General features: G+C 27.2%; 1 protein-coding gene and 1 long non-coding RNA gene across 2 annotated transcripts; one reads left to right on the forward strand and one right to left on the reverse strand.

Annotated features, from left to right (window-relative positions):
* Positions 1-407: 407 nt before the first annotated feature.
* On the reverse strand, positions 408-22,672 carry LOC129968297 (RIB43A-like with coiled-coils protein 2). Its single transcript, XM_056082153.1, has 7 exons — positions 22,590-22,672; positions 22,205-22,285; positions 20,279-20,360; positions 15,098-15,317; positions 12,398-12,668; positions 5,653-5,880; positions 408-2,217 (listed from the first exon to the last, which is right to left on the reverse strand). The coding sequence occupies exons 1-7, from the start codon at positions 22,614-22,616 to the stop codon at positions 1,969-1,971; spliced, it is 1,158 nt and encodes a 385-aa protein (XP_055938128.1). The 5' UTR covers positions 22,617-22,672; the 3' UTR covers positions 408-1,968.
* A 241-nt stretch (positions 22,673-22,913) lies between these two features.
* Positions 22,914-25,294, forward strand: LOC129969279 (uncharacterized). Its single transcript, XR_008784485.1, has 2 exons — positions 22,914-23,139; positions 24,788-25,294. It is a non-coding gene; the product is annotated as an uncharacterized LOC129969279 (long non-coding RNA).
* Positions 25,295-26,016: the final 722 nt, after the last annotated feature.

The raw sequence follows: 26,016 nt of genomic DNA on the forward strand, positions 1-26,016 counted from the left end.
TTTATCCTCACGGTTGCATGCATTCGTTTTTCTTAATCCTTTCGTATACAATGACTGTCTGAATTGAGCATCGGATTACTAAATTTAATTTGCAATTAAGGAAAAACATTAAATAATTTAAATTGTAAAAATCACTTGAGAACGTACCTTTATATTAATCAAGGGATTAAAATAATAATAATTGTCCCAAATAAGATATGCCATCTAATTAAGTAAATTCGTATGCGAAAAGGTTAATGTGTTATATATGATGAATATTCTATGAATAACTATTTTAATCATCATTTTATCAAGACATCTTTATCCAAAGTCTATTAAAAATTTAGAAGCACTAAAAATTATATAGATTTAGGTGGAAAAAATTTTTGAAAGAAAAAAATGAAAAAGAAAATTTTTAAAAGTGTGTTTCCTGATAAGATAGTTGCAATCCTGAATGCAGAATCTGAAGAATTTAGGTAGTATATTATTTAATAAATTTAGTGCGTAGATGGATAAGCTCTTTTAGTATAGCTGAAAAGCTACCATACCACATATATTTATTTTTTGTCGCCAGTTGAAGTCGTTAATATTTCTTTAGTGTAATAATTGCAGCCTGCAAATTAGATTGCAAAAACAGATATTTTGATGTTAAATAAACTTAATTCATAGTTATAGAATTTACTTATTCCTGTGATTTATAATGAATTAATATAATTTGGCTGCAGCAAAATAACTTCTTAGCATGCATATTTCACAAGAGTGTCATGAGAAAATAGTATTTTATTAAATTTTATCTACCCATTAAATAGATTTTAGTCTGAGAAATCTCGCAATGAAATAAATAAAATAATTTATCAATTCGTTACCGAGGAAGTAACAATTAGTTGAAAAAATTATGATTAATTTTAGAACTATTATTCATTGAATTCTGAATTAGGGAAAACAACTCTATCTCCCTATTTATGTATGGTATTAATATAAAAGTATATTTCCCCAATGCCACATTAAGTAATTGAAATAGTCGATGAAAACAATTCTTTTCTCCTAACCTTGGTAACAACTTAACCGAAAGACAAATATAAGTCGGAAAAAATGCGGCGTCTTATTCGTTTGTCAGCTTACTGATTGTTCTGCTAAATATAGTGCAAATTATAAGCTGAATGAACAACATTTAAATCAGATGTCTAAAATTCTGTGGACTGAACATCGTCGGCATTCATCGCATTGAGTTCTTAGTCGACCGATTAAAAATTTTTGGCAAAAAGCGATATCTCATTCATCTGTCACTTGATCGGTTATAATGCAAAACATAATACAAATTCAAACTGAATGAACGATATTTAAATCAGATGTTTAAAAATCTGCAGACTTCCATCGCAGTTAGTTCGCAGTCGGCCGTCCAGAAATTGTCGGCAGAATGCGATATCTTATTTATCTTGTCTGATACACTGCCAAAAGTAATGCAAATTATAAGTTTGATGAACTATACTTCAATCAAAAGCCTTAAAATATGGATATTTAACTTCTTCGACATCCATTACATTGCGTTCATTGTCGGCTGATCAAAAATTGATTATTCTGTCAAAAAAAAAAATAAATAGATAAACTGCTTTAACCGTTACTTGGATATTTCACTGTTTGCAGCATATTAACTTTAAGGTAGTTTTTAAATTATTATATTCGAGAATGTGCAGCTCTCCACAACCATATTGAAGTGAAGATTTTTGCCGACGAAACTCTCATTGCCCACCTGCTGACGCCGCCTCTGCCCGTAAACTGAAAAAGCTTTAGTTTCTTGATCAAGTCTATGACACTTTTTGATATTCTCATAGGAATTTATATTTGTATTTTATACTTCACAATCTACGAAATAAACAATTTGAAGATGAATATAAATAGAAACTATATGTTTGATACATACTAGTAAAGATGTTTAGAAGCTCTTGTCTGCTCACAAACTTAAACAATGAATATTGCTTTTCAGTTCTTTCAGCGTGCACTAGTGTTAAATTGTGTGAAATATCGTTCGGATGGAATATTGCTGTTAATTACTTTGTTGAAGTAGTCTCTATATTGTTTTTGTTGCTGAGCTATTTCTTGGTTCCGTAATTCCAATCTCTTACAAAATTCTTGAGTTGTTCTTTTTTCTGCGGCATCAAGCAATTGAAATCTTTTTTGTTGCCCAAGGATAAATTCATCCCACTCTTTTTTCTTCAGCTGCTCTCGTTCTTTCCTAAACTAATAATTCATTCCTTCATTTAGTACAAATATTTAAATTTAGTACATTTATATTCTTATAAATCTTTTTTCTTTCATGAGTTACCATTACACGTACACAGAATTACAAGGTCAAAAATAGGACTAGACAATAACTGAACTTCACAATCTCGATATAGCATCCAAGATAAATCAATATTTCTCTATATATCACGATTTTATTATTTATTGCAATAAATAAATAATAAAATATCTCTTATAAATAATTTCTCTTAACTTACTGATTTATCAGATATTCTCCAAAAAAGAGGAATTTTTAGTTATCTTGTTAATTTTCATATATATGAAAAAAAAAAAATATTCGTCCTTTTCTATCCAATAAAATAATTAAAATATAATAATATTAAAATCATTTCAATAGAGAGTGTTTCAATAATAATTTGTTTTAGCTTTGTTATCTTTCACAATATATTATTTTTCTTTCATAATAGTGTAATATTTAAATTTTACTTATACAATACTAGTTTTAAAAATTTCAGTTCCTTTCATCCTTCATGTACACACATAAAGAACTTTTATGCCTTTCACATGTTAAATTAAGTAGTTTACATGAATGATTTTTAATGAAAAAGTATTAGTAGCAGACTTAGTTTGAATATACAATTGGAATTTGAACTCAATTTGTTGATAAAATGATTATACTAAAGAAGATTGAACTGAAAATTGCAGAAATTTAAAAGTAGTAGTTCTGAAATGTATATTAAGTATCATGAAATATATGACAGAATATTAAATATCATGAAATATATGACAGAATATTAAGAATCATGAAATATATGACAGAATATTATCATGAAATATATGCATTTATGACAGAATATTGCATTAAAAATTTTAGGAAATGTTTTTCAATTCTAAGGCATAGAATACACAGACAAATAAAAGAAAAATTCTATATACATAATTATTTTTGAAAACATAGCAAACTTTCAAACAAAACTCTTGTGTTTCTGAATATTAATAGCAATTCCAGTTATTCTATCAACATAAAAGACAATTATAGATAGAAAAACTATAATTATAATAATCTTTATCATAAAAACAAAATACTTCTGCAAAAAAAAAAAAAAAAAAAAAAAAAAAAAATCTTTAATAATTTAAAATAGTGACACCTTTTTAGACATTTGAAAAGAATATTTACATTCCTTAAAGGAATGTAAAAGAAGTGCAGCATATTATTCAATCATATAATCTGAAATAAATCCTAGAAAAGGGATTTTATAATTTTACTATATATTTCCATTAACATTGCTTGGTTTATAAGCATAGAATCAATTTCATTTTTGCCATGCTACTGAAATGAAAAGCAAATTATTGCCACAATTTTTTTATAGTCTTGGAAGTTTGATAAGCATCAAAATTTAAATACTTATCAAATGATGGGTGAAAGATCTATCATTAAAAATAATCTTTATAATAAATGCAAAGTAGAATAAATTAATAAACAATATATTACGAAATAGAAATGGAGTAATGCCTTTAGGAATATAAAGCTCTGAAAAATTATGTATTTTTAGAATTATATAGTTGCACATGAAATGAAAAGTTAAAATGATAAGCATCTTAACTTATATTTCATTTATATAAATCAGAAAAATATAGGTCTATCAATCCATCAATATATATGAAATTACTTGAAGTGGTGCCTCCAAATCCAGTCAGAAGATATTAAGAGACTAATTTTCGATATAGGAATATTCGCTCAGTATCAAAAACCATTCAAGATTGATAAGTATTAAAATTGAAACTGATCAAATGACGATGAACAGAAGTGCCATTAAAACTAATAATTATCATAAATAAAGAAACAACATAATTTAGTGAACGATATAACATGAAAAAGAAATGAAGCAATATTTTTAAATGCATAAAGTTAAAACAAAATCTTATATTTTGAAAAATTTAGAAGCACATAATATAAAAAAGAAAATGAATTTAAAAAGGTGTGTGTGTGAGAAAGAGAGAGTGAGAAATCTTAAAGTATAATTCAGAACTGATTTTGGAAATAAAATTTATGAATTTTCAATCTGCATTGAAAATTTATTCATCAAATGGCAATTGAACTTATAACTTTAATTCTTCAAATTTTTATTCCTCATTTATATCATGCTGTCATGCTTTTATCATTACTAATAAGTCAACAAATTATTTATTGAAAGGTTTCGTAAATTATTTCAAACAATAAAAATAATACAATACTTTATCTCATCAATATTAAAATTTGAATGAAACAGTAAATATTTAAAAAAGTGAAAAATGAACTAAATTTAGTATATATGCATATAGCAAGAAAAATAAAATTTGCTCACATGTTTTAAATTTATTTATTCTAAAATAAATATAATTAAATACAATTGAAATAAATGTGCATAAAACTTTAAATTAAACTTTTCAATAAACAATAAATACTATAACCATATAAATTTAAATAATCTTACATACTTAAAACTAAACATGAAATCTGTATACATGTCAATTTAAATGCTTAATATAAATTGGAGAGAATTTTACAATTAGAAACTAACACCAACTTATTGAATTTTGGTTTCCTTAATAAGAAATGCACGTCACTACAGTTTGCCAACACAAACTATTTCGTTGCACTAAAGACTTTACATAAGATCAAATAGTTACATTTGAATCAATATATAATTTTTCTGGTTGTATTTCATCAGTTTACTTCAAAGCATACAAGTTGTTTCCTGACAGGATAATTAAATCAAAATGGAATTTAGAACTGTAATGCAACAATAAAACATACAATTACAAAATTTCTGCAAATGCACCAATGATAAAGACTCCTGTTATCAGTGAATGAAAAAAAAAATCCATCTAGATCAAAGTGTTTTTCAATTATCTCTATCACAACTGATCGACAGACAAACAAACATTATGGACAAATGTTTATTTTTTTTTAAATTCAGAAATGTTTAAAATGCAAAGATTTGTCAAAATCTCAAGCTCGAATTTTTAATGGTTTAATAACACTTTCTTTGTAATAATATTTAAATAAAAAAACTATTGAAATTTTATTAAAAGTTAAAAAAAAAGTTTGATTAAAATAAAATTACAAAACTGCATTTTCAAAGAAAAAAAAATACTATATATAAATTTAAAAAAACAAACAAAGGGGAATAAGGTATCATATTCAAGTAAAAGCACAGAAATATTTATGAAAAATTTCTAATTTTTTTTAAGAAGTCATATTTTTTCTTTTAATTCAAGTGAAGCATTGTTATGGATAATTAGTATTGATTGGTAGTCAGCAAATTTGCAGATTATCGATATCCTGTTGTAAACTAATATGTATTAAAATTAGATACACATTAAGATTAATCTAATTCACTAATTACTAAATAATCATTATATTAAAATTATTCACAAAAATAAACTTACTAAATTATTCTCCATCTGATAAACTTGACCTCTATAAATATCTTGTAATTGTTCTTTGGTCATTCCTTTCCACCGATCTGTCAGGATACGATTTGATTGGTGAGGGTGTTTGGCAACAGATGGATTCTCAGTTAGCATATCTCCATAATAATGGAATTCAATGTCTTTCCTATTTTCATACTCATCTTTTATTTTTTGTTGTCTATTACTTTCTTGTTTTTGCCATGCCTAAAGAAAGATACATAACAAAAGAAAATTGACAGAACTATCTTGCTTCTTGTAATTGAGTAGATATTTATATCTAAAATACTATATAATTACACTAAGAGTACTTTAATGCAGGTTGTAAATTATTGATTGCGATTACTAAAAAAAAAGAAATCCTTGTACTGTTTTAGTCTGTATGAGGGTGTCTAAACAGACTACATAAATGTTTATTCACAAAAAAACAATTCAAATCTTAATTTCCCAATTTTTTTCCAGCATGAGCATATCTGTTTAAGAGAATGAAGAAACTTGTCTGACTTCTGTCTCATGCAACTTAACTCATCTTTCTCTCTCTCTTTTTATTTCATAATCCTACATACTATTCCTAATGTTTCTCATTTGTTACAATCTTACAGTAATATCAATAAATTATCAATGCTGTGGCAATTCCTGCACTATAGCTGCAGAAAGGAGTACAGTAATTTATACTATATTGTGCAGTGATGCTTTTTGACATAACTTCAATTTTGATTTTTTTAAAATTTATTTTGAATAATATAGTTATAAATGCTGTAGTTTCACATAGCATATAAATGAATCCCCTATCTCCTATATAAGCAAACAGGATTTTTCTTACCAACTTCTGAAAAAGTATATTTGGTTTATGTTGAAATTTATTGTTTATTTAAAATCAATTTTTCATAAACTCCTATCCAGATGGTGCTGCACATTAGGAAATGATTTTTTTTTTTGTGTATTATTTTAGTTGCTAATATTTTTTTTCTCAAGTTACACAGAACTTATAGTCACAAATAAGATATTGATCGGCAAGCTTTATTATCAACTTCTGACATAGCATGCCCAATTTATGTTAACCCACAATGTTTGTTTAAAATTTAAATTGATGATAGCATTCCGATATCAAACACTGCTTACTGAGAAGTTCAATAATCAATAAATTGTTTTCAATAATAAGTCGATAATTGTCTTCAGTCAACAAATTGTCTTCGGTATTTTCTATCTGCACTTTGCTAAATATTTAATTTTAACAATTAAACCACAGACTAAATCATTTTAAAGATGTGTAGGCGTGGTGAATGTGTATGAGGAAAAGTGTACCAAAATTTTGCATGGTTTACTGGTATATATATATATATATGTAATGATATTTTAAACTCTCAATTTCAATTTAATTAATTTCCAAGAATTTATCTTAATTTAGCCCATAGTAACTTCATTCTAAAAATATTCTCTTATTTCGTGATCCAATTCCACTTTTCTACTTAATTAATTCAAGAGAAGCTTCATAAAATTGCTTAGTCAGCTAAACACCGAGATACTTTCACACGCTCGGCGTGAAGGGGTAAAAATGTCCAGTAAGCACATTCTTTCTTAAAAGATCCCTGTGTTTCCCTTACATGTGATCGACATGCGTCAGAAATCCCTATCAGAATCTTATTAATATATTGGCACTGTGAAGAAATATTTTCCCTATCAAAATCTAAGGTTATATAAGGCGAGGGATAATTTATTTCGGCCCTTCTTCTCCACTTCGGCTTTTTGTACTGCGCTGCGGCGGACGTCTTGTCCGCGTCTCTGCTTGTAAATAATTATGCTTTCCCGATGGATATTAAAAAGAATTTAAAAATGTTAAAAGTATCTTCAAAGTCTTCAAACTACATCATGTTTCACAACAAAAATTTATTACATATTTAAAAAGTCGACAAGGATAGTTTCCTGTGAGAAATTATGAAATGAACTAAAAGAATTAAAATTAAATCCGCGTGAAAGGAAAATGAATCATGCAATAGCTCTTCGCCGACGCTCTTCGTTCCGGCCAACCATCTCTTGTGTCTCCGTGGCCGTGGTTCGAAATGACCAGCCGTCTGCAGTCTCCCGTGGCATAGCTTCGCTGCGTCTTTCCATACCAACCGATGCAATATCCCCTCATGTGCCGTGCCTTCCGTAATTGGTGACCTCATCTGACTTTATTGTTCAATAGATATCCTTGTGTTTGTGCTCCATATCGTCATGTGCGTGCTCCTTATATCTTCAAGGATTTGGGTCTCCTTGTCATCATAAAAAAATTTCTGGCTCCTTACCTGTGCTGAATAATTCCGATATCAACATAATTTCCTTATTATATCATCATCACAATAATAATCGCCTACTTTACTCGTCAGTGATCTCCAGTGCTAAAGTGAATCAACCAGATTTTCAAAATATCACTTGTGATTTACGTCATCACCAAAATAATAGTCACCTGCCGTAGTCTCCAGTTCCAGTGCTCAAAATTGCATTTTGTTATTAATTAAAAAGGTGATTATTCTTCAAAAAGTGATCAGTGTTTAAAGAAAAAAAAATCATCCATCAACTGACTCAACGAATGAAATTCAAAATTATATTCTGTACTTTTGATCTGATTTTAAATTGTATTTTCTAATATAATACAATTGCAAATAATCATTTTATATTATTATTGAAAATATCATGAGTTTTAGTTTAAAAATATTGTGTTTTTAAATTTTTTTCAAATCTATTTTTTAAAAATTTATTCATAATATTATAATTTGTTGAATTTGAAATTTATATGTTTGCTATTAATAACTAAGAAAAAATGATTTCCCCAATTTAATTAAATTTATCTAACTCAAATGTTTTTAAAAATTATGCATACAAACCTTGTGAACGGAAAAAGTAACATACCAAGATTCTTATATACTTAATAATTAATGGCACATGATAATTAGACAAATGTAGTGAATACCTCAGGGGAAATATTTGCACCTCTGACAGTTATTGAGCTGCCGTCTGTTATCACTGTGTCCAAATACTTGTTTTTTACAAAATACAAATACTTTTTTATATTGCATATTTTTTTTTTTTTCCAAATACTATAAGAGTATTTTGAGTCTTGTGTATTTGTTACATTCATTCACAAGTGTTTTGTTTGAACGCTTTGAATTTCACATTTATTTTTAGTTTCAAGTTTTTCATTTTATATTTTTGAATTTTGCAATTATTATTATTGTCATTTCCAAATGATTTATTTGAAATATATGAATATCACATTTATTTACATTTCCCAAAGTTTTATATGAAACCATTCAATTTTACAAATATTATTTTTATTTCCAAGTATTTCATTACATATTTTTGAATTTTATATTTATGGTTTCAGTTCCAAGAGTTTAATATGAAATATTTCAATTTTGCAAGTATTATTTTCATTTCCAAGTTTTTATTTGAAAGTTTTGAATCTTGTGTTTTTATTTACTGTTAAAATACTTAACTTGAAATCATAACTATACTGATATTTCAATTGGGTGAAATCATAACAAGATTGATATTATATTTAATACTTTATTTCTAAATTAATAATTTTGTTGAATTAGACTTTCAAGAATTTAAGAATAATATAAGCAAACCTGTCAGATTATTTTCATCAAATTAAGTGAACTACATAATAATACGAATACATTTGTACACTATAACATTTAATTTTTAATAATTTGTTATTACTGATGATTATTAAGATTTTTATATACTATTTTCACAAATATAATTCTTTTTATACTTCTAATGTAAAATGATGAATGGGATTTCTGAATTAATGTTTATATAATGTGAAGGTAAGGGAAACTTTGGTATCAGTTATAATATGCTTTGAAATTTTAATTTTTCTTACTTGACCACCACTGTAAGATAAGGCTGTGTGTCAAGGCCCGACATACTTTCACGTCTTGCAGTGGGGGGAAAAATGTAATGATATTTTAAACTCTCAATTTCAATTTAATTAATTTCCAAGAATTTATCTTAATTTAGCCCATAGTAACTTCATTCTAAAAATATTCTCTTATTTCGTGATCCAATTCCACTTTTCTACTTAATTAATTCAAGAGAAGCTTCATAAAATTGCTTAGTCAGCTAAACACCGAGATACTTTCACACGCTCGGCGTGAAGGGGTAAAAATGTCCAGTAAGCACATTCTTTCTTAAAAGATCCCTGTGTTTCCCTTACATGTGATCGACATGCGTCAGAAATCCCTATCAGAATCTTATTAATATATTGGCACTGTGAAGAAATATTTTCCCTATCAAAATCTAAGGTTATATAAGGCGAGGGATAATTTATTTCGGCCCTTCTTCTCCACTTCGGCTTTTTGTACTGCGCTGCGGCGGACGTCTTGTCCGCGTCTCTGCTTGTAAATAATTATGCTTTCCCGATGGATTAAAAAGAAGTTAAAAAGATAAAAAGCCTCTTCAATGTCTTTCAAACTGCATTCTGCTTCACATAAAATAATATTACATATATATATATATATATATATATATATATGCTTAAATTAAGAAGAATGTATAGAGCGATAAGATACCAACACTAGACACAAATTCAATAAACATCTTTTTGATTGGTACTTTACTTGCAGAATTTTGATTATGCTATCTATCTAAGAAAATCGTCAAAAAATTCGAACTCGTGATTTTGACGAATCTCCATGTTTTAGACCTCCCGGAATTCGATAAACACTTTTTGTGGAAAATATCCGTCCGTTTGTGACAAAGATAAACGCTTAGCGCTAGACGGTTGAAATTTGGTATACGGTCTTTACACCAGATTTTCAAATTTCTATCAAATTTTGAGTAAAATATGTTCAGAGGAACTTTGCCTCTCCGGTTGTTCGAATATAAATTAACATGTAACTGCAAAACGAAGAGAGATAGAAGGATAAAATTAGGTTACTCAGATGTAACATCTATAGTGTAGATAGAACCTATTATATTTTGGCCAAATACAACAATGGGTAAATTGCTTGTCGGTCTGTACTTTCAGAAACACATAAACGCGATAGGTTCAAAAACCCCAATGAAATATATCAAATGTTATTTTGTGATTTCAGTTGCAGTTTTGTATCATATCTTTGTTACTATCGGTTGAGAAAAACGTATCTCAGGCACAAATTCGATTTCCGGACACTATTAACGGCATGCCAGGGAATAATCGCCACAACACTCGCCAAGGATCACAAGATAGATTCAGTCAAAATGCTAAATTCACGCCAAAGGTTAATATTTCATAACTAAGGTACGTCAATGCCAAGAAAAGCGATCTCTGATATAAAACCTTTATTAGAGAGTATGTGCTCTCTCGCTGGTTAAAAAAATTATGAATAATGTGTTACAATAGGAGAAAAAAAATCGAGGGAGATGAGATTCTGCATCATTTGATTGATTAAATAAGTTAACATCCTGTCTCAAAGTTGATGTAGAGATATTTACCACAGATTTCATAATTTTGAAGTGTACCTTATAACTGAAATACTCGATACTCGAGTCAGACCCTTTTCCTTTCCAAACTGCCAAGCCACACCAATGAAAAAACGTTTAAATGTATTTCACATGTACAAAACCTATACACACAACAGATTTCCATCGGAATTGGGTTTCGAACTTTATTTTTCCAGTTCTGAATTCAGATGACAGTTTCAGCTTATTACCTAGAAATAAGCTAATAGAAACTGTTTTTTCCTTTAAAAAATACTTTTGTTTTGCTAGATATTAGAATGAATTCAACAGTCGATTCAAAATAGCTTTATGAAATTTAAATAATATTATTATTTAATCATGTAATCATTTTAATATTCATAGCATTAATTGAGTAGCATATGACTAATGGTATCCGAAAATAAAATTTATGTTTTAGACGCATTTTTTGCAACTGATCGAAACAAAAATTGAACACGGAACTACACTTGCAGTCACAAGATCACATACCAAATTTGATTTATTTAAACCAATGCGTTTTTGAGTTATCCCATTTATATGTTTCTGAAAGTACAGACCGATTGATAATCAAACAATTGTTGAATCTGGCTCAAAATTTGATAATGTCACATTATAGATGCTAAATCAGTGTACCGAATCTTATCTGTCTAGCTCTCTTTGTTTTGTAGCTATCGTATCAACTTATATTCGAATAGCCAAGCAGACAGACTTTCTCTGAACAGATTTTGCTCAAAATTGATAGAATTCTACAAATTTGATGTAAAGACCGTACACCAAATCTCATCTGTCTAGCTCAAAGCATTTTTGAATGATCTTTGTCACAAACAGAGGGACATTTTTCTAGAATGTGTTTTTCGAACGCAAGGAGGTCTAAAACGTGGAGATTCGTCAAAGTCTCGAATTCGAATTTTTTGACGATTACAATACTTTCTCTGTACTTCGTGTCCGAGAAAGTAAAAGTAATTTACTATTTTTTATTAAGTGCAAAATGAAGGCTAATGTGCTTTTTTTTTTTAAGAAAAGAGAAAATACATTTACAACTGATTTCCTAGAGAAAACTTTGTTCAGTAATAAATATTTGACTTTTTGAACTCTGAAATAATTCATAATAATAAAATAGTAGAATTATTTTAAAGAAAAATATATTTAATAAATCAAATTATTATATAAATAAAATAAAATAGAACCTTTTCATGCTTCCACTTTTCTTTTTTTCCTTCAAAAATGAGATCAGTGCAAGTGCTCAAGAAAGTAATTCAGTGCTGAGGAAAAAGAAGAATACCAATTTCTTATTATCATCTGCAAGATGAGAAGATGCATTTCTACGGTCATCCATTTCCGATAAGTGTAACTTCCAGGCATAATTATCTTGTTCTAATATTGACGATTCCCAATCATGATCTGCTTTCTGTAAATTTATTCTTTGCATCCGCTGTTCCAGTATTTGCTGAAGTAAGACATCATGGACTTGTTGCTTTTGTTTCTTCATACGAGAATCATAGTCCAAATCTTCCCCGTCAAGTCTGTTTGAAAGATAAAGTTAAAAAAATATATATATATGTTTTATGCTTTAGGGTTATATTACAAAATTTCCATATACATATATAGTCCATTTGTTGGTGATAGTTTTCTATGAATTTTTTAATAAAAGAATTACAGAAACAAAACAAAGGCACATAGAAAGTAATAGAGAAACAAAATACATAGTTCATAAAGGAATTTCTGCTAAGAAATATTGCATTAGTACACACAAATGTAAAACTTAACAGTCCAAAGTCATTTATTTATATGACCAGCATTTAAACTCTGGTATGTTATCATTATTATTATTGAAATGGGAAATTTGGGATTTTTAGCAACAAAGGCCGTGATTCCCTAATGCCAGAGAGTCTCAATTAATAAATATCCAAAAAACTTCAGTGATCGAAGAAAAATTTGAAGAAAGTGCTTATGAAAAACAGTTTTTTGGATCAGAATTTTGAGAGACGAAATTTCTTTGGAGTAAGCTTACTGAAGTATGTTCTTTGAGTTGAATACTTCAAACAGTGCACGAGAATATGTTCAGTGTCATTTGCTTGGTTACTGGTAAAACAGACAGGATTGTTATAAAGTCCATATTTATTCAGTAGAGCTGGGGTAATGATCATCCGGGTAATTAGATGTGCTGTTATCATATCTTCTCTTCTATTTTTAAGCCATGAGGTAAGGGAAAGAATAGAAGGAGTATAACCTAGAGCTTCGTGGTAGTTGATATTTCGATAAATTTGATGCATATTTTGAAGCGAGGTTTTTTGATAGTAAGAAATTAAGTCATCAACAATAATCCATTCAAAGTATGGGTACGACACAGTGAATGTTTTTGCGAGATAATCCGCCTTTTCATTCCAAATAATGTTTGAATGCCCTGGAGTCCATACTAATACGATTTTTTGATTGAGATTTGTTTTAATTAAAAAAATTTTTTGGTTATTCAATGAATAACTCTCGGAGATTTGACAGACACGTTTTTCAAGGCTTGAAAAAAACAAAAAAAAAAACAACAACAACAAAAACAATAACAACAACAAAAAAAAAAAAACCGTTAACAAACAGAAGATTTTTTCTCCCTAGATTTGGGAGCTTATCAATGCAAGATAGATTGCTAAAGCTTCGGCTGTAAAGATGGAATTAATAGGATGAATACGATAGTTAAAGGATTGTGTGTTTCAGAGGCCTGCGATAGAGGTGATAAATTGCGAGTTAGATGCATCTATGGTGATGACAAAAAAATTACGAAAATTCTTTGGTATGTAATTAGTGTTGAGTTTGTATTCAAGTTTTCAGTTTTAGCACACGACTGTATTCCACTTAATAAACTTATTTTAATGCCTTTTCAAAATATTTTTCGAATTGTTGATTTCGTACAAATTTCAATTGAATATTTGTGTAACTTGGTCTTAACATTTTCCTCAGCAAAATTATTTTCACCTACAAATTTTCATAGACATATATTTAAAAGTTTTAACTCTTCTGTTCATTACGCTATGCATTTCTCTAATTTTCTGTCTAGATCTTCTTACCACTCAATTATATTGTAGGAAACAGAAGCACTTTGTGGTATATTGTATAAGCATACAAGAAAGTAGAGAAGAGAACACTTCAACTGGTTTTGTTTCATCTTTACTAATAATGAAGATGAATGTGTGTCTATGTGTCTGCGTGTTGACGCTCTACAGATAATTGGACAACTTCCACATTTGGCACAAATATATTTTGGAAGGTGGAAACTTGCAAGTTGGAGCAATTTTTGCAAAATTTTAATTAATTACATATCATAAATTCTGAATTTTTATGTAAGAAATTTCAAAAAATATTAATATACAAAAAATACTTTAACCGGTTTCAAAATTAAAAAAAAAAAAAAAATGTTTTTCAATGACTAGTTTTGCTGTTTCTCTCCGATTTTTGGCATTTTTTTTGTCTGATTTCCAACAACAGATCACACTATCGATTTGAAATTCAAATCGTTTTCAATGTTCCATCAAATATCTAAATGCGAAATTTTCTTCCGGTGTTGAAAGCTAAGGAAAAAGAATTCTTTTCATAATTGTGCAGTTTACAAGATAAATAAAAAGTGAATTTTCAATAGTGTGAAAGTCACAAGAGAAATGAAAAGGACAATTGCGTTTTTAATAGCACTAGGATGTTATGGGACTGGTCTTCATGCATGGAACAGAATACATGTAAAACTATTAAAACAACATGGTTTTAGCGTCCCACAATATTATAGAATCGTCGACTCTGAGCGATTTAACTTAAATTAAATATAATCAATATTACCAGCGAAACAAATGGTCGGCAGAGGCGGCTAATATAAAATAAAAATATTTACAATTCATTTTTAAATATCTGATATCTCTAACGCTCAATAGATATTTTAATTTCACTAAGCATTATTACTGATTGCACATACCTTTGAATTCCAGAAACTGGACAAATATCATATCGAGAAATTCTTGGGGGCCGTTCTTTCTTCTTTAGATTTGGGTCAAACAAATCAAAATCTCTACTGTTTTCAGGCCTTTGGACGGATAAACGGAATTCATCAATCTGCTTGCACTGATCTCGCATAGATTGTTTTTTCTGCTGTTCAATTGATAACGCTAATGCATCATTTTTTCTTGCTTCTTCAGCTAATGAAGGAGATATAAAATGATTATATATATATATAACTAATAATAAAACATGCATGATATTAATACATTTGTATACAAGGTATTCATTCTAATTGTGACTCAGTAGCTACTTTCTAAACCATTAGAGTTATATGTATATACTAATAGATGTACGTTTCTAGAACCCTATAAAAGAGGAAAAGAATTATGCTACTTCTGAGTTTAGAGACAAACTACTGCTGAAAAAATTATGCAATTTAAATGTTTATACAGCCCTCCCCCCTCTCCCAAATTCCTATGTTTAACATTTAATAAAATATCCTTGACAGTCAAATATTTTTTTAAAAAATTATCTCTGCAAGTTGGAAGATAGCTTCCTTATTATCTACGTTAATATTTTCAAATTCTATTGAATACTTAGGCAAAAATAATGAAATATTGTATACTGAAGTGACCGTAGATAATGACTTTACTATATCGCTTGTCAGCACTTATCTCAAAATAAATATTTAACATGATTGATTGCCCCATTTATATAAATAAATAAATGTAATAAACACATTCAAAAGAACTAAAGCACAAGCTATTTTTGAAATTTTCTAAATCTCACCACTTTTATATAATATTGTCAATAGTTCTGCTCCTTTATTTTTATGTAATTAGCTTTCTTCGAGATATTAAACTTTAGCCTACATGCATTTAAACAATTTCAAATTAAGGGGGGGGGGAGTAAGTGTAGAAGGCTTTTTATTTATTTATTTAAAGGTTGTAATACAGATCAAACTAAAATCGTTAGGTGTATAAAAACTCTTTGTACAAAAGTTGTCTACCTTAGTGAGATGCAAATTCGCCTAATTTGGTTTATTTTTCTATCTTCAAATGTAAAGAGGTTATAAGAAAATCAAAATTTCAACTCATCCATCAGTTGCACCCATTTTAAACAAGATGCGCCATCTACGAATTCATCCAAGATTTTTACTCTCCTTACAACACAAATGCGTATATATACTTTACAATATAATGCGTAAATACACACACACACACACACATATATATAATGTAAAATACATTTCAGCTAACATGTGGTCGAGAAGAGAAACACTTTTGAATTTTTAACTTCGATTTATTTCATCATGGGAGGCATATTATGTGCAAGAAAGATGCCATGGTCAAAAGACGCGTCAGTCTCCATCGCGATACTGGGGAAAAAGAGACAGAAATTTTCCCTTCAATGGGTTTTAAAATGAAAATTTGATAGTGATTTCTTTGACACGTGTAGATTTAGGAGAGGGAAATTTAGGTATATTTAAAAGAATGTGGTAAACATTAAGGAATTTTATCCTTTCACTCGGAACATGAGAACGTGCTGAGGCAGCAGTTTTGTAGAGCGCGTATAGAATAAAGAAGTAGGAATTGGATCAGGAAATAAGAGGACATTTTAGCATGAAGTTAATATGGGCTAAAAGATAAAAATTAGAGAAATAATTAGGATTTAATTTAGATTAAGGGATTATCCACTTTTCATTAGGGATTTTTATCCCTTGCAGTGTGAGAATTATAGATTTAATAATTTTTTAAAGTGTGTGTTATAAATCAAAAGGTGAGATTTGAATTAGGAAATAAGATAAAAGTTTAGAACAAAGCAGTAATATAGGTTTAATTCATTAATATATATATATATATATATATTGAAATTTTCCTAAAGTCGTATCGTGAGAACAATTTTAATAAATCTTCCTATAAAGATTCTACTCAAAAGTTTCATTCATCAGATATTTAAAAAATTATGAGAATTTGAATATCATTATTTTTATCAGAATTTCGTTTTTCAGTGATAGTCTCATGGAAAATCCAGCAATCAACTTGTATGATTTCCACAAAATAACCGTTTATTGGCTTAAAATAGTTAAATTCAAAATTTCACAATTCGTTTAGTGTTATTCACAGAAGAATACAATTATGTTCGTTTAAAATGTTAGCGTGTAAAGAATATTTTATTAATTATGATTATAAGGATTAGGGACCTATATAAAATTAAAGATTGCATAATCTTTTCAACCAAAGTTTCAAAGATTCAGCAAAATAAAATAATTTTTTTATGTCATTTAAAGAATTTTTGAATAGACAATGATGGATGCACAATGGAAATCTACGTCTCAGAATTTAAAAATTAGCTTTTCAGTGGCAGAAAGTGGATAGCCACTCTATAAATAAAGATGATGTGTATACGTATTGATGATACTACTGTTAATAAAGGTATGTATGTATCGATGACCTACAGGACAAAATGTTTGACCTAGAGCTAACAAACTTGGTACATATATACTTTGGAGGGTGGGCATGTGTACCTCGAAACGATATCTTAATTAATTAAAAATTAAACGAAATTCTGATGTTTTCCCGAGATAACTTCCGAAAATATTACATCATCATAAAATTCAAAAAACAATCTTTTTAATGAATGGAAAAATGCCGAGAATTTTCGAATAAGAGAATGAACAGTATTTACTTAATTCCCAGAAGAATTCGGTAAAAGATTTAATTTTGTATTTAAAATACTATTAACATGAAGAAAAATGACAAATTTACATTGTTCGAAGTTTTAAATCAAGTTTCATAATTACAAAGCTAGAAACAGCACAGCAAAATGCATCCATGTTTTTTTCCCCACGTTTTAGGGAAATTGACTGAAAATAAAGGAAATACATAATAAAATTAATAGAACGCATAAGGCTTCTAAAACTGTATTAATGATATATCTATCAAAATTCACTTGCAAAGCTTAAAAATATTTTGCTGCCGAAGCCATTAACACTAAGTCAGATAAAATATTTAATAGAAAACTTTAGTGACTATTAATTTCGTCGAAGGAGAGGCTGTCAAAGACGGTAAATAAGAAAATACAGTCTAGATAATACAAAACAGAGATGTTTCTTTTAACACAATGCATTCATAATGCAATATATATAATTCAAATAATCCATAATATTTAGCCATTGATTTTATATCATAGGTCTGTTTCAATGTCTGTATCATAGGTCTGTGAATGAGGTGATCTAGGTAATTATAAAATCGCAATGCAAATGCTTGCAAAAAAAAAAAAAAAAGAAAGAAAGATGGTTCACTATGTATTACAACTATCTATTGTCATAGATTAGCCTTAAATGATATTTCATTTCTCACAGTCTCACAAAATTATGAAATTAGTTAAATTCCATTCATTTATAATCAGTTTATTTATAATTTTCCGAAAATAATTAATTTTTAATTATAGAATTCTCCCCACAATATAAATTTGGAATTCAAGAAACAATATTAGGACAAGGGCAAATAAAAAATTTATAAACAGAACAAAAATAGGAAAAAAAGATGTATTTCTTAGGAAAAATTAATATTTTTTATAGTATATTTTAACTATTGATTAGTTTTATGATTGAAAATGTTCAATAAAATTTTTTGTAAATTAATAAATAAAATTAATAATAAATTAAAAAATTAATAAATAAATAATAAAGATAAATAAATAAAAAAAATAAAGAGCAGTTTAATTTCTAACAATACTTTTTCTATGCTATTTTCTGAATAATTTAACATGAAATGTTTAATGTTAAATGATATCTCTTGATGCTATGCATTATAAAAATTATTTAGCTCATCAATATTTGACAAATCAATAAGTATTTTATGATACCGATGAAACACAGTATCGATTACAAATTATATTTGTCACAAGGAAGTTTTTTTATAAATACTGAAGCCAAAGCACTGAATCAAATGACCGATGAAAACCTCATTTCAGTAATGAATAACAAATCAGAAAGAAAAAGTTTTAAAAGAAAAAAAGAACACAACACAAATGGAATAATATGAAAAATTACTAAATACAATATATATATATAGAGAGAGAAGTTATCTGATTATATCTCAAAATATTTTTTCCAAGGATACAATGAACATTATTAAATGAATACATCTACTTCGAAACTTAAATTAGGATATAGATGGAGAGATATCAATTTTTAACTTTTTACTTGGTCATTACAACCTTATATTTTATTAAAAGTGTCATAATTCCATTCTCAATGGACATTTTTTCAGGAAGAACATGCCTTTGGTACATTTTTAGGCTGTGAATACTAAATTAAATTTCTTTTTTAATCAAAGAATTATTAATCTTTTCTTTTATGTTTATTGAAAAAAAATTACAGGAATAAGAGTCATTGCATAACCAGCAAAATGGGATAGATTTCAAAGTTCAATTAGTTTCCAAGCTACATCTTGTTGAAGCTCATGGGGCTTGTTAACAATATTTGTATAGTTATGAAATGGGACTAATATTTATCTGAGCATTAAATGACCATTAGAGATTGAAATTTTTTGAAATGACTTTAGTTTACATTTCAGAAATATCATTTGGAATAATATGACAAAAATGATAATGGAAGTATTAAATGCTAGCTTTATGTGAAAAGAAATGCATTGTACATAGACAAAAAGTAAAAGTACTGATGAAAGTGAATTTCAATAAAAAAAAATATATTTGAATTATTTTGCAGTTAGTTCTGTAGACACCAAAATGATAGCCTTTCAGTCTAAATATGTTTTTTTAAAACTTTATAATGTTAGTGCATATTTTCATTGCTATTGAGGATAATAAAACAATATTAAGACAACTTACATGCAAAATTTTAATACTGAATTTTAAGAATAGTTCATGGTAAAATTAAAAAAAAATTCAATCAAAACTTTTTAAAAATTGTAATTGCTTATATAAATTATACACTCCAAATTGCAGGATAGAATAATATTAAAATAATTTACATGCAAAATTTTAGCATTCAACTTTTTGAAATATCAATAGTTCAGGTTACTTTAAAAAATAGCATGACAGCCCAATCAAAATTTAAGGAATCCTGTCATCTTAAAAAATCATACAATTCAAATTTCAACATAACTTATTTCCCAAAGAAGTCACTTACCAAGAGTTTTCTCATATACAGCATTTTTTATTCTTTTAAGATGGTTTTCATGTACTTGCTGGTTTAAAGTTCCTATATCTACCTAAAGAGAAAAATATTCTTCACATATAATGATAGAATATTACATAAAACTATTCTAGCTTTACTTTAAATTTTACTTTTATAGTCTTTTATAATATATTTGTTTGATTTCTTTATACTTAAGAAACAACTTTTCCATTCCACTAGCATTTAATGATATCCTGCCATAATCATCTTGTAAATATTGATGTTTTACCACTTGCATTGGGAAAAATATGCCATGCATGTCAAGATGCTTTTATCATAGAATCATGAATAATGGCTATATACGTTTGCAGCCAATTATTACAGAAGTAAAAGTGATGTTCGTGACTTGTCATGAATGTTTGCGAGATTGCATGATGGAACACAGTTTAATGAATCATAATCTTAGATTGAAAATTAATTAATTTAGAGGATATAAATCTTTTTGCAATTATTATAAGGTATCCAAAATAATTAATATTTATATTCTTTATTGGCAATTTTTTTATTAAAAAAAAATTCAGTTCCTAGATCACTTTTGAAAGAAATGGAAGAATTTAACTATCAATATTTAATATTAAAATAGATCCAGAATTATTGGTGATATTAAGAATAATTCAAGGAAATCATGTAACAAATGTTAGATTGGCACTTATGTATTAACCTTATTGTATTGGTAAAAATTTGGTATAATCACATATCATTGGTGATTAACATGACATGTTTGGCATTTTTTGGAGGGCTTAATCACTGATGAAATAAATATGGCAACTTTGGCAATTTTTTTGGTTATCAGTCACTAGAGTACATTTAATACACAAGTACCTTTAGACTGATTAAGTTATTGTTTAAAAAATTGTCATTTAATTATTTGTATAATATAGGGTTGCAATAAAAAAATTTGATTTTATTGCAAGTTATTCACTGAAGAATTGAAGTTATTCACTATTATAAAGTAATATTTCGTTAAACTTTTGGTGCAATTTTCCCCTTCTATTCTGAATTTCTTTTCTTACAATTCAAACAAATCATTTTAAGTGCCAATTTAGTAAATGAAAGAGTAGCTTGTAACTCAAAGATCTTAAACAAGAAAAATCAGTGAATAAGGTTTATATATATATATATTTGTCTGAAAATATCAGTTTTGATTGCCTATAAATGTTTCAATTTTTTTCTTCTTTTATAAAATTTACCCCATCTTAATTCCAATTTGATTAATGTACTGACGAAAGTAAAATTAAAATTAATGAATGGTTTCTGAACAAACAAGTCAAAATTGTCCAAAAACTCACCATTAGTCAACCATCTTGAATAGATACCAAAAATGGTAATACATGGCCATTAGGACTTCAATAAAAAAAAATTACAATTAAATTTGGCAAGAAATTTCCCTAAAATAATTCAACTTTGATGACCATACATTAAGTCATAGTCAAAATTACTGCCTGTCAATCTAGCCACTGATGAAAATAATACATAAAAATATAAAAAAATAAAAATGTATAGATCATATCTCAGAAATACAAATATGTTTTAAAGATTTTTTTATGTATAAATTTTTGTTTAAACAGTTTTTATTCTAAATACAATAGTAAAATACTTTAAAATATTAATCTAAATTAAGTTAGACATGCAAGACACAACTAATAAAATGTAAGGTGGGGATTCAATTATTTGAAGCATTAAAAAAATACATAGATTTTATGTAAAGTAGTTAAAAATTCATGATCAAAACAAACACATATAAATAACAACAGTGCTACAAATATAATCATCAAGTTAAAGAAAAGTCGTAAACCCACTGCAACATTTAATACCATACATAAAATAAATAAAAAATGAATATAAAACAGTTAGTTATTGACTGTATTTACAACTTACACCAATTTGTCGTTGTTTCGGATTAAAAATTATTCTTTTACGGAATTTTTCGGAACGTCTTCGCTGATCCGCACCCATTCCCTAAAATAACAAATTAAGTTTATATTACTAATGAAATGTAACTTATTATTAAACAATAAACTTAAACTAACACATCTTAAAATAATAATAAAAAAAACACTTTTTATATTACTAAAATTAAAAATATGTATTGAATTAAAAATATGTATCAAAATGTCTGATAGCAGTTAACAACAAATAGATGTGTGGAAATCTGAAACATAAATTATAAATTAAAAGTATGCAACCAAATTAACCATTTACAACTCGAAGAATTGAAATAAAATTACTGTTTTTATTTAATAAATTGCTGAAATTCACATACTAATGGATAATATTCTTTAGCATACATAACGATAAGCAAATGTTCACGGAATAAATGTCTATTATTTGCAAAAAATTCATGATCCTACACGTTACTATGGTTACAGTAAGTCTTCCTTTTTCAGTTGCAGTTAATTGGAAACCTGCTGAAAATATTAATTATAATTAATATAATTGCTCTTAAATCGTTACTTAATATATAATAAAAACTTGTGATATTATTTTGTCCTTGAATTTGATACTTTATTAAGATAAATTAATAATTTTCATGAGAAAAATCGATTAAAAATTTTATGACGTGTTTATCAGTGAAATGAAAAGAAATGTGAAAGATTTGTCTGCTAGGAAATTTTCTTGTTTTGTTTCTTTTGAAGTGCCGGATATCTAATTAATTAAAACTGCTCATTTATTGTTCTTACGGAGGCGTGAAACTCTATCATAGACCCATTTTTTTAGTAATGCTGCGCATTTCTTTAGCAGTTTCTGTAGAAGACATTAGAGTGATTTCCTCTCCTCCTGTCCCTTATATTTTACCATTGAAAACGGATCAAGTAATTTTTTTTGTTTCTTTATAATGATGCACTTTTCTGGTTGAATTGAATTCAAACTTCCGAAAGCTGTTAGTAATGATTCTGGCCAATACTGTTGTTAAGATGTGTTTCTGTCAATCCTAATAAATGTTTATTTTGTATAATGAAATAAACATTTATTAGGATTGAAAGCTATTGCTGTAGTTATATTAAAATAGAAAACCTTTCATAAGCAAATTTTTTGTATAAGCAAGATATTTAGATGATATTTTTTAAATTTTGTTTAAATTAAATTAAAATAATATTTTCACTCAAATCATTCCTAATTTAATTTAGTCATGTTATATTACGTTATAATAATTCATTAAACTAAATATTTATATCTGCCACATCAGCAAGTATTAATATTACAAAGTTATTTAAGTTTATATAAATATTTAAAAGCAATTTTTGTATAATTTTGTGGAATGTATTGTCACAGATATCTTATTTTTGCATCGCCTTATTTAGCTTTTTGTTAAACATTTATATAATAATACAGTTAGTGTGTTAGGTTTTGCAAGAAATAGTACAATCAAATTTTTTTGGCTTAAAATATCATGAGTGTGGACACAATTATATATATTTTATCTAGATCTTCTATTAAATTTTACATCAGGAATTGTAATGAATATTAGCCACAGAGAAGAAAATTTCTGCAATTATTGTATTTACTTTCAGTATCTTCAAGTATTACTAGGATTTTTCAAAAAGATATTTTTTTGAAAGATTAATTTTTTTAGCAGGAAATCAACAGTTGTTACTTAATACAAATACAAAAAATAGATGTTGAACTGCAAGTTACACTTAGTGATCTGTTCTTCCATTGCTTGTATTTTTTTAAATTTAGATGTAATTTACTTTAATTATCACATCAATATGTTTATTTTATAATTATAATGCAATAATTAGTTTATCAAAATATTATTAATTGTGAACTAATATTGACAAAATCACTTCAAGTAAAATATAATTTAACGCATACATCTAACAACGTTTTAAAATTTATTATTGAGATGTATCACTGTTATTTTTAATAATTAATGTTGAATATTTTCATAACATTTAGAAGTAATTTTTATATTACTTGTAATATCTTAAGACTCTTTGTATTTAATTTTTTTTATTGTTTCGGTCTTTTAAATTTTAAGAAAAGGTTTGGTTCTAGAAATTGGTGTGGATGTTTTCCATGACCAGATTTGGCATTATGTGACAACTCAATACTTTCTTTGACCATGAATTTTTTTAAAAATCTATAGTAGGTAATCTAAAATATATGGTATTTAAATCTTTTAAATTATGATCTAGATAGTACATAAAAAAAACTATGTATTCATGTTAGTAGAATTTTATTTTAAAGTTCTAATGAACAGACATTTTAAAGCCATATATATATTACTAAAGTTCTTGAACATAAACTAAGAAGCAAGTATTATAAAATTTATTTCATTTATATTTGAATATGCAACAGATTGAGATTTATAATAAATATTTCTCATTGTAAAAGATTTACTCTTTCTTTTAAATCATACAAAGGATTGGATTTTAAAGATGTTATATGAAATATGATACATGACATTTTTAGTAGAAGAAAATTTCTGTATTTTAAATAAATGTTAAACTTTTTCAGATACCAACAGTTTTCAATGAACAAAAGTGACACATATGCCGAGACTCTGTACCAGATTAAAAGACGCTACGAAGATGCTTCTCTAAATATTTTTAAGGAAAGAGAAAACAGAGCTAAGCCTATTGGTTATTTCAGTTCTAAAGAGGGAAATAAGAGCTTTGCTTACACATGTCAGGGCAATACAGCGTCTGTTGTACAAAGAGTTGGCAATGATGTTGTAAAAGCTGATGAGAAAGCTATTGCGAGTCAGATTTGCACGATTATGTAATTTATATTTGACAATTAGTACAACAAACTTTTAAGTATATATTTTTTTACTGTGACTCATATTCTTATATATATATTAACATTTGAATGTTGCTTTCATTTTGTTAATATTTTGCAATTGTTTAGTGAATATTTAATACTAAGACTTGCTCAATTTTATTAAACATGTTTTTATCAAATTAATTCTGCATGAAATCTGATTACCAATACTATACTGAATAAATTCTTTTTCACAGTCAAGATTATATCATTACAATCTTTTGGTGTTATTATTTATGTAAAATCTAGACACAGTTTCAGAATTTATCAGATTAAAGAGAATAGACTCAATAACTATCAGTATAAAAATAGCTCAAATTAAACCTGAAGGTTCAAGCTTTGTTAAATATGTGAGGGGGAAAAAGTGACAGTTAAAAAAATATCTATAATATTGCTTATCATCATTAAAAAAATTCTTTAAACTGATCAGATTTTGACACTATTTTAGTTTCAAAATCCAATAGTGAGCATGTCTTTTGTTCAAAAAATTACACAGACAATGTAATCTTTCTTTGCCATTTAAGGAGGAAAAAAAATTTTACTGTATTTTTTAAATATAGCAATTGAACATGAATATATGAAAAGATACTCTTCTTTTATAGATCTCATATGTGATCCATTTCTTTCATAGATCACATATTATTTAGGTACATTAAAATTAGACTAAGTTTTAGTTGATGCTCTATTTTTTTTTAATACAGTCTTACTAGTTTTTTTTATGTGTATTAAAAACCAGATCGGCTAGTAAAGAAATTTGTCCAAGGATGTATGTACATTTTAATCAAAGTCTATAAACTTTTATATTCTAAGAAAATTTAAAAAAATATTTTACAGGGTGTCCCAAAACATCGTGTACAAATTTGGAGGGGTGGTTGAGGACATTGTTAGGAGTCATAATCACAAAGGGCGAAAATACTACCAGG

The sequence above is a fragment of the Argiope bruennichi genome, chromosome 5 (genome assembly GCF_947563725.1).
Source record: "Argiope bruennichi chromosome 5, qqArgBrue1.1, whole genome shotgun sequence".
Lineage (NCBI taxonomy): Eukaryota > Metazoa > Arthropoda > Arachnida > Araneae > Araneidae > Argiope > Argiope bruennichi.

What these genes read in the sequence shown, in the direction of transcription:
- LOC129968297 (XM_056082153.1), bottom strand. Translation starts at nt 22,616, where the DNA reads ATGTATGCTAAAGAATATTATCCATTA. An exon ending in CGAAACAACGACAAATTGGT is followed by an intron (nt 20,361 to 22,204) that starts GTAAGTTGTAAA and finishes TTTTCTCTTTAG; the next exon opens with GTAGATATAGGAACTTTAAA. An exon ending in ATCAGATGGAGAATAATTTA is followed by an intron (nt 2,218 to 5,652) that starts GTAAGTTTATTT and finishes ATGAATTATTAG; the next exon opens with TTTAGGAAAGAACGAGAGCA.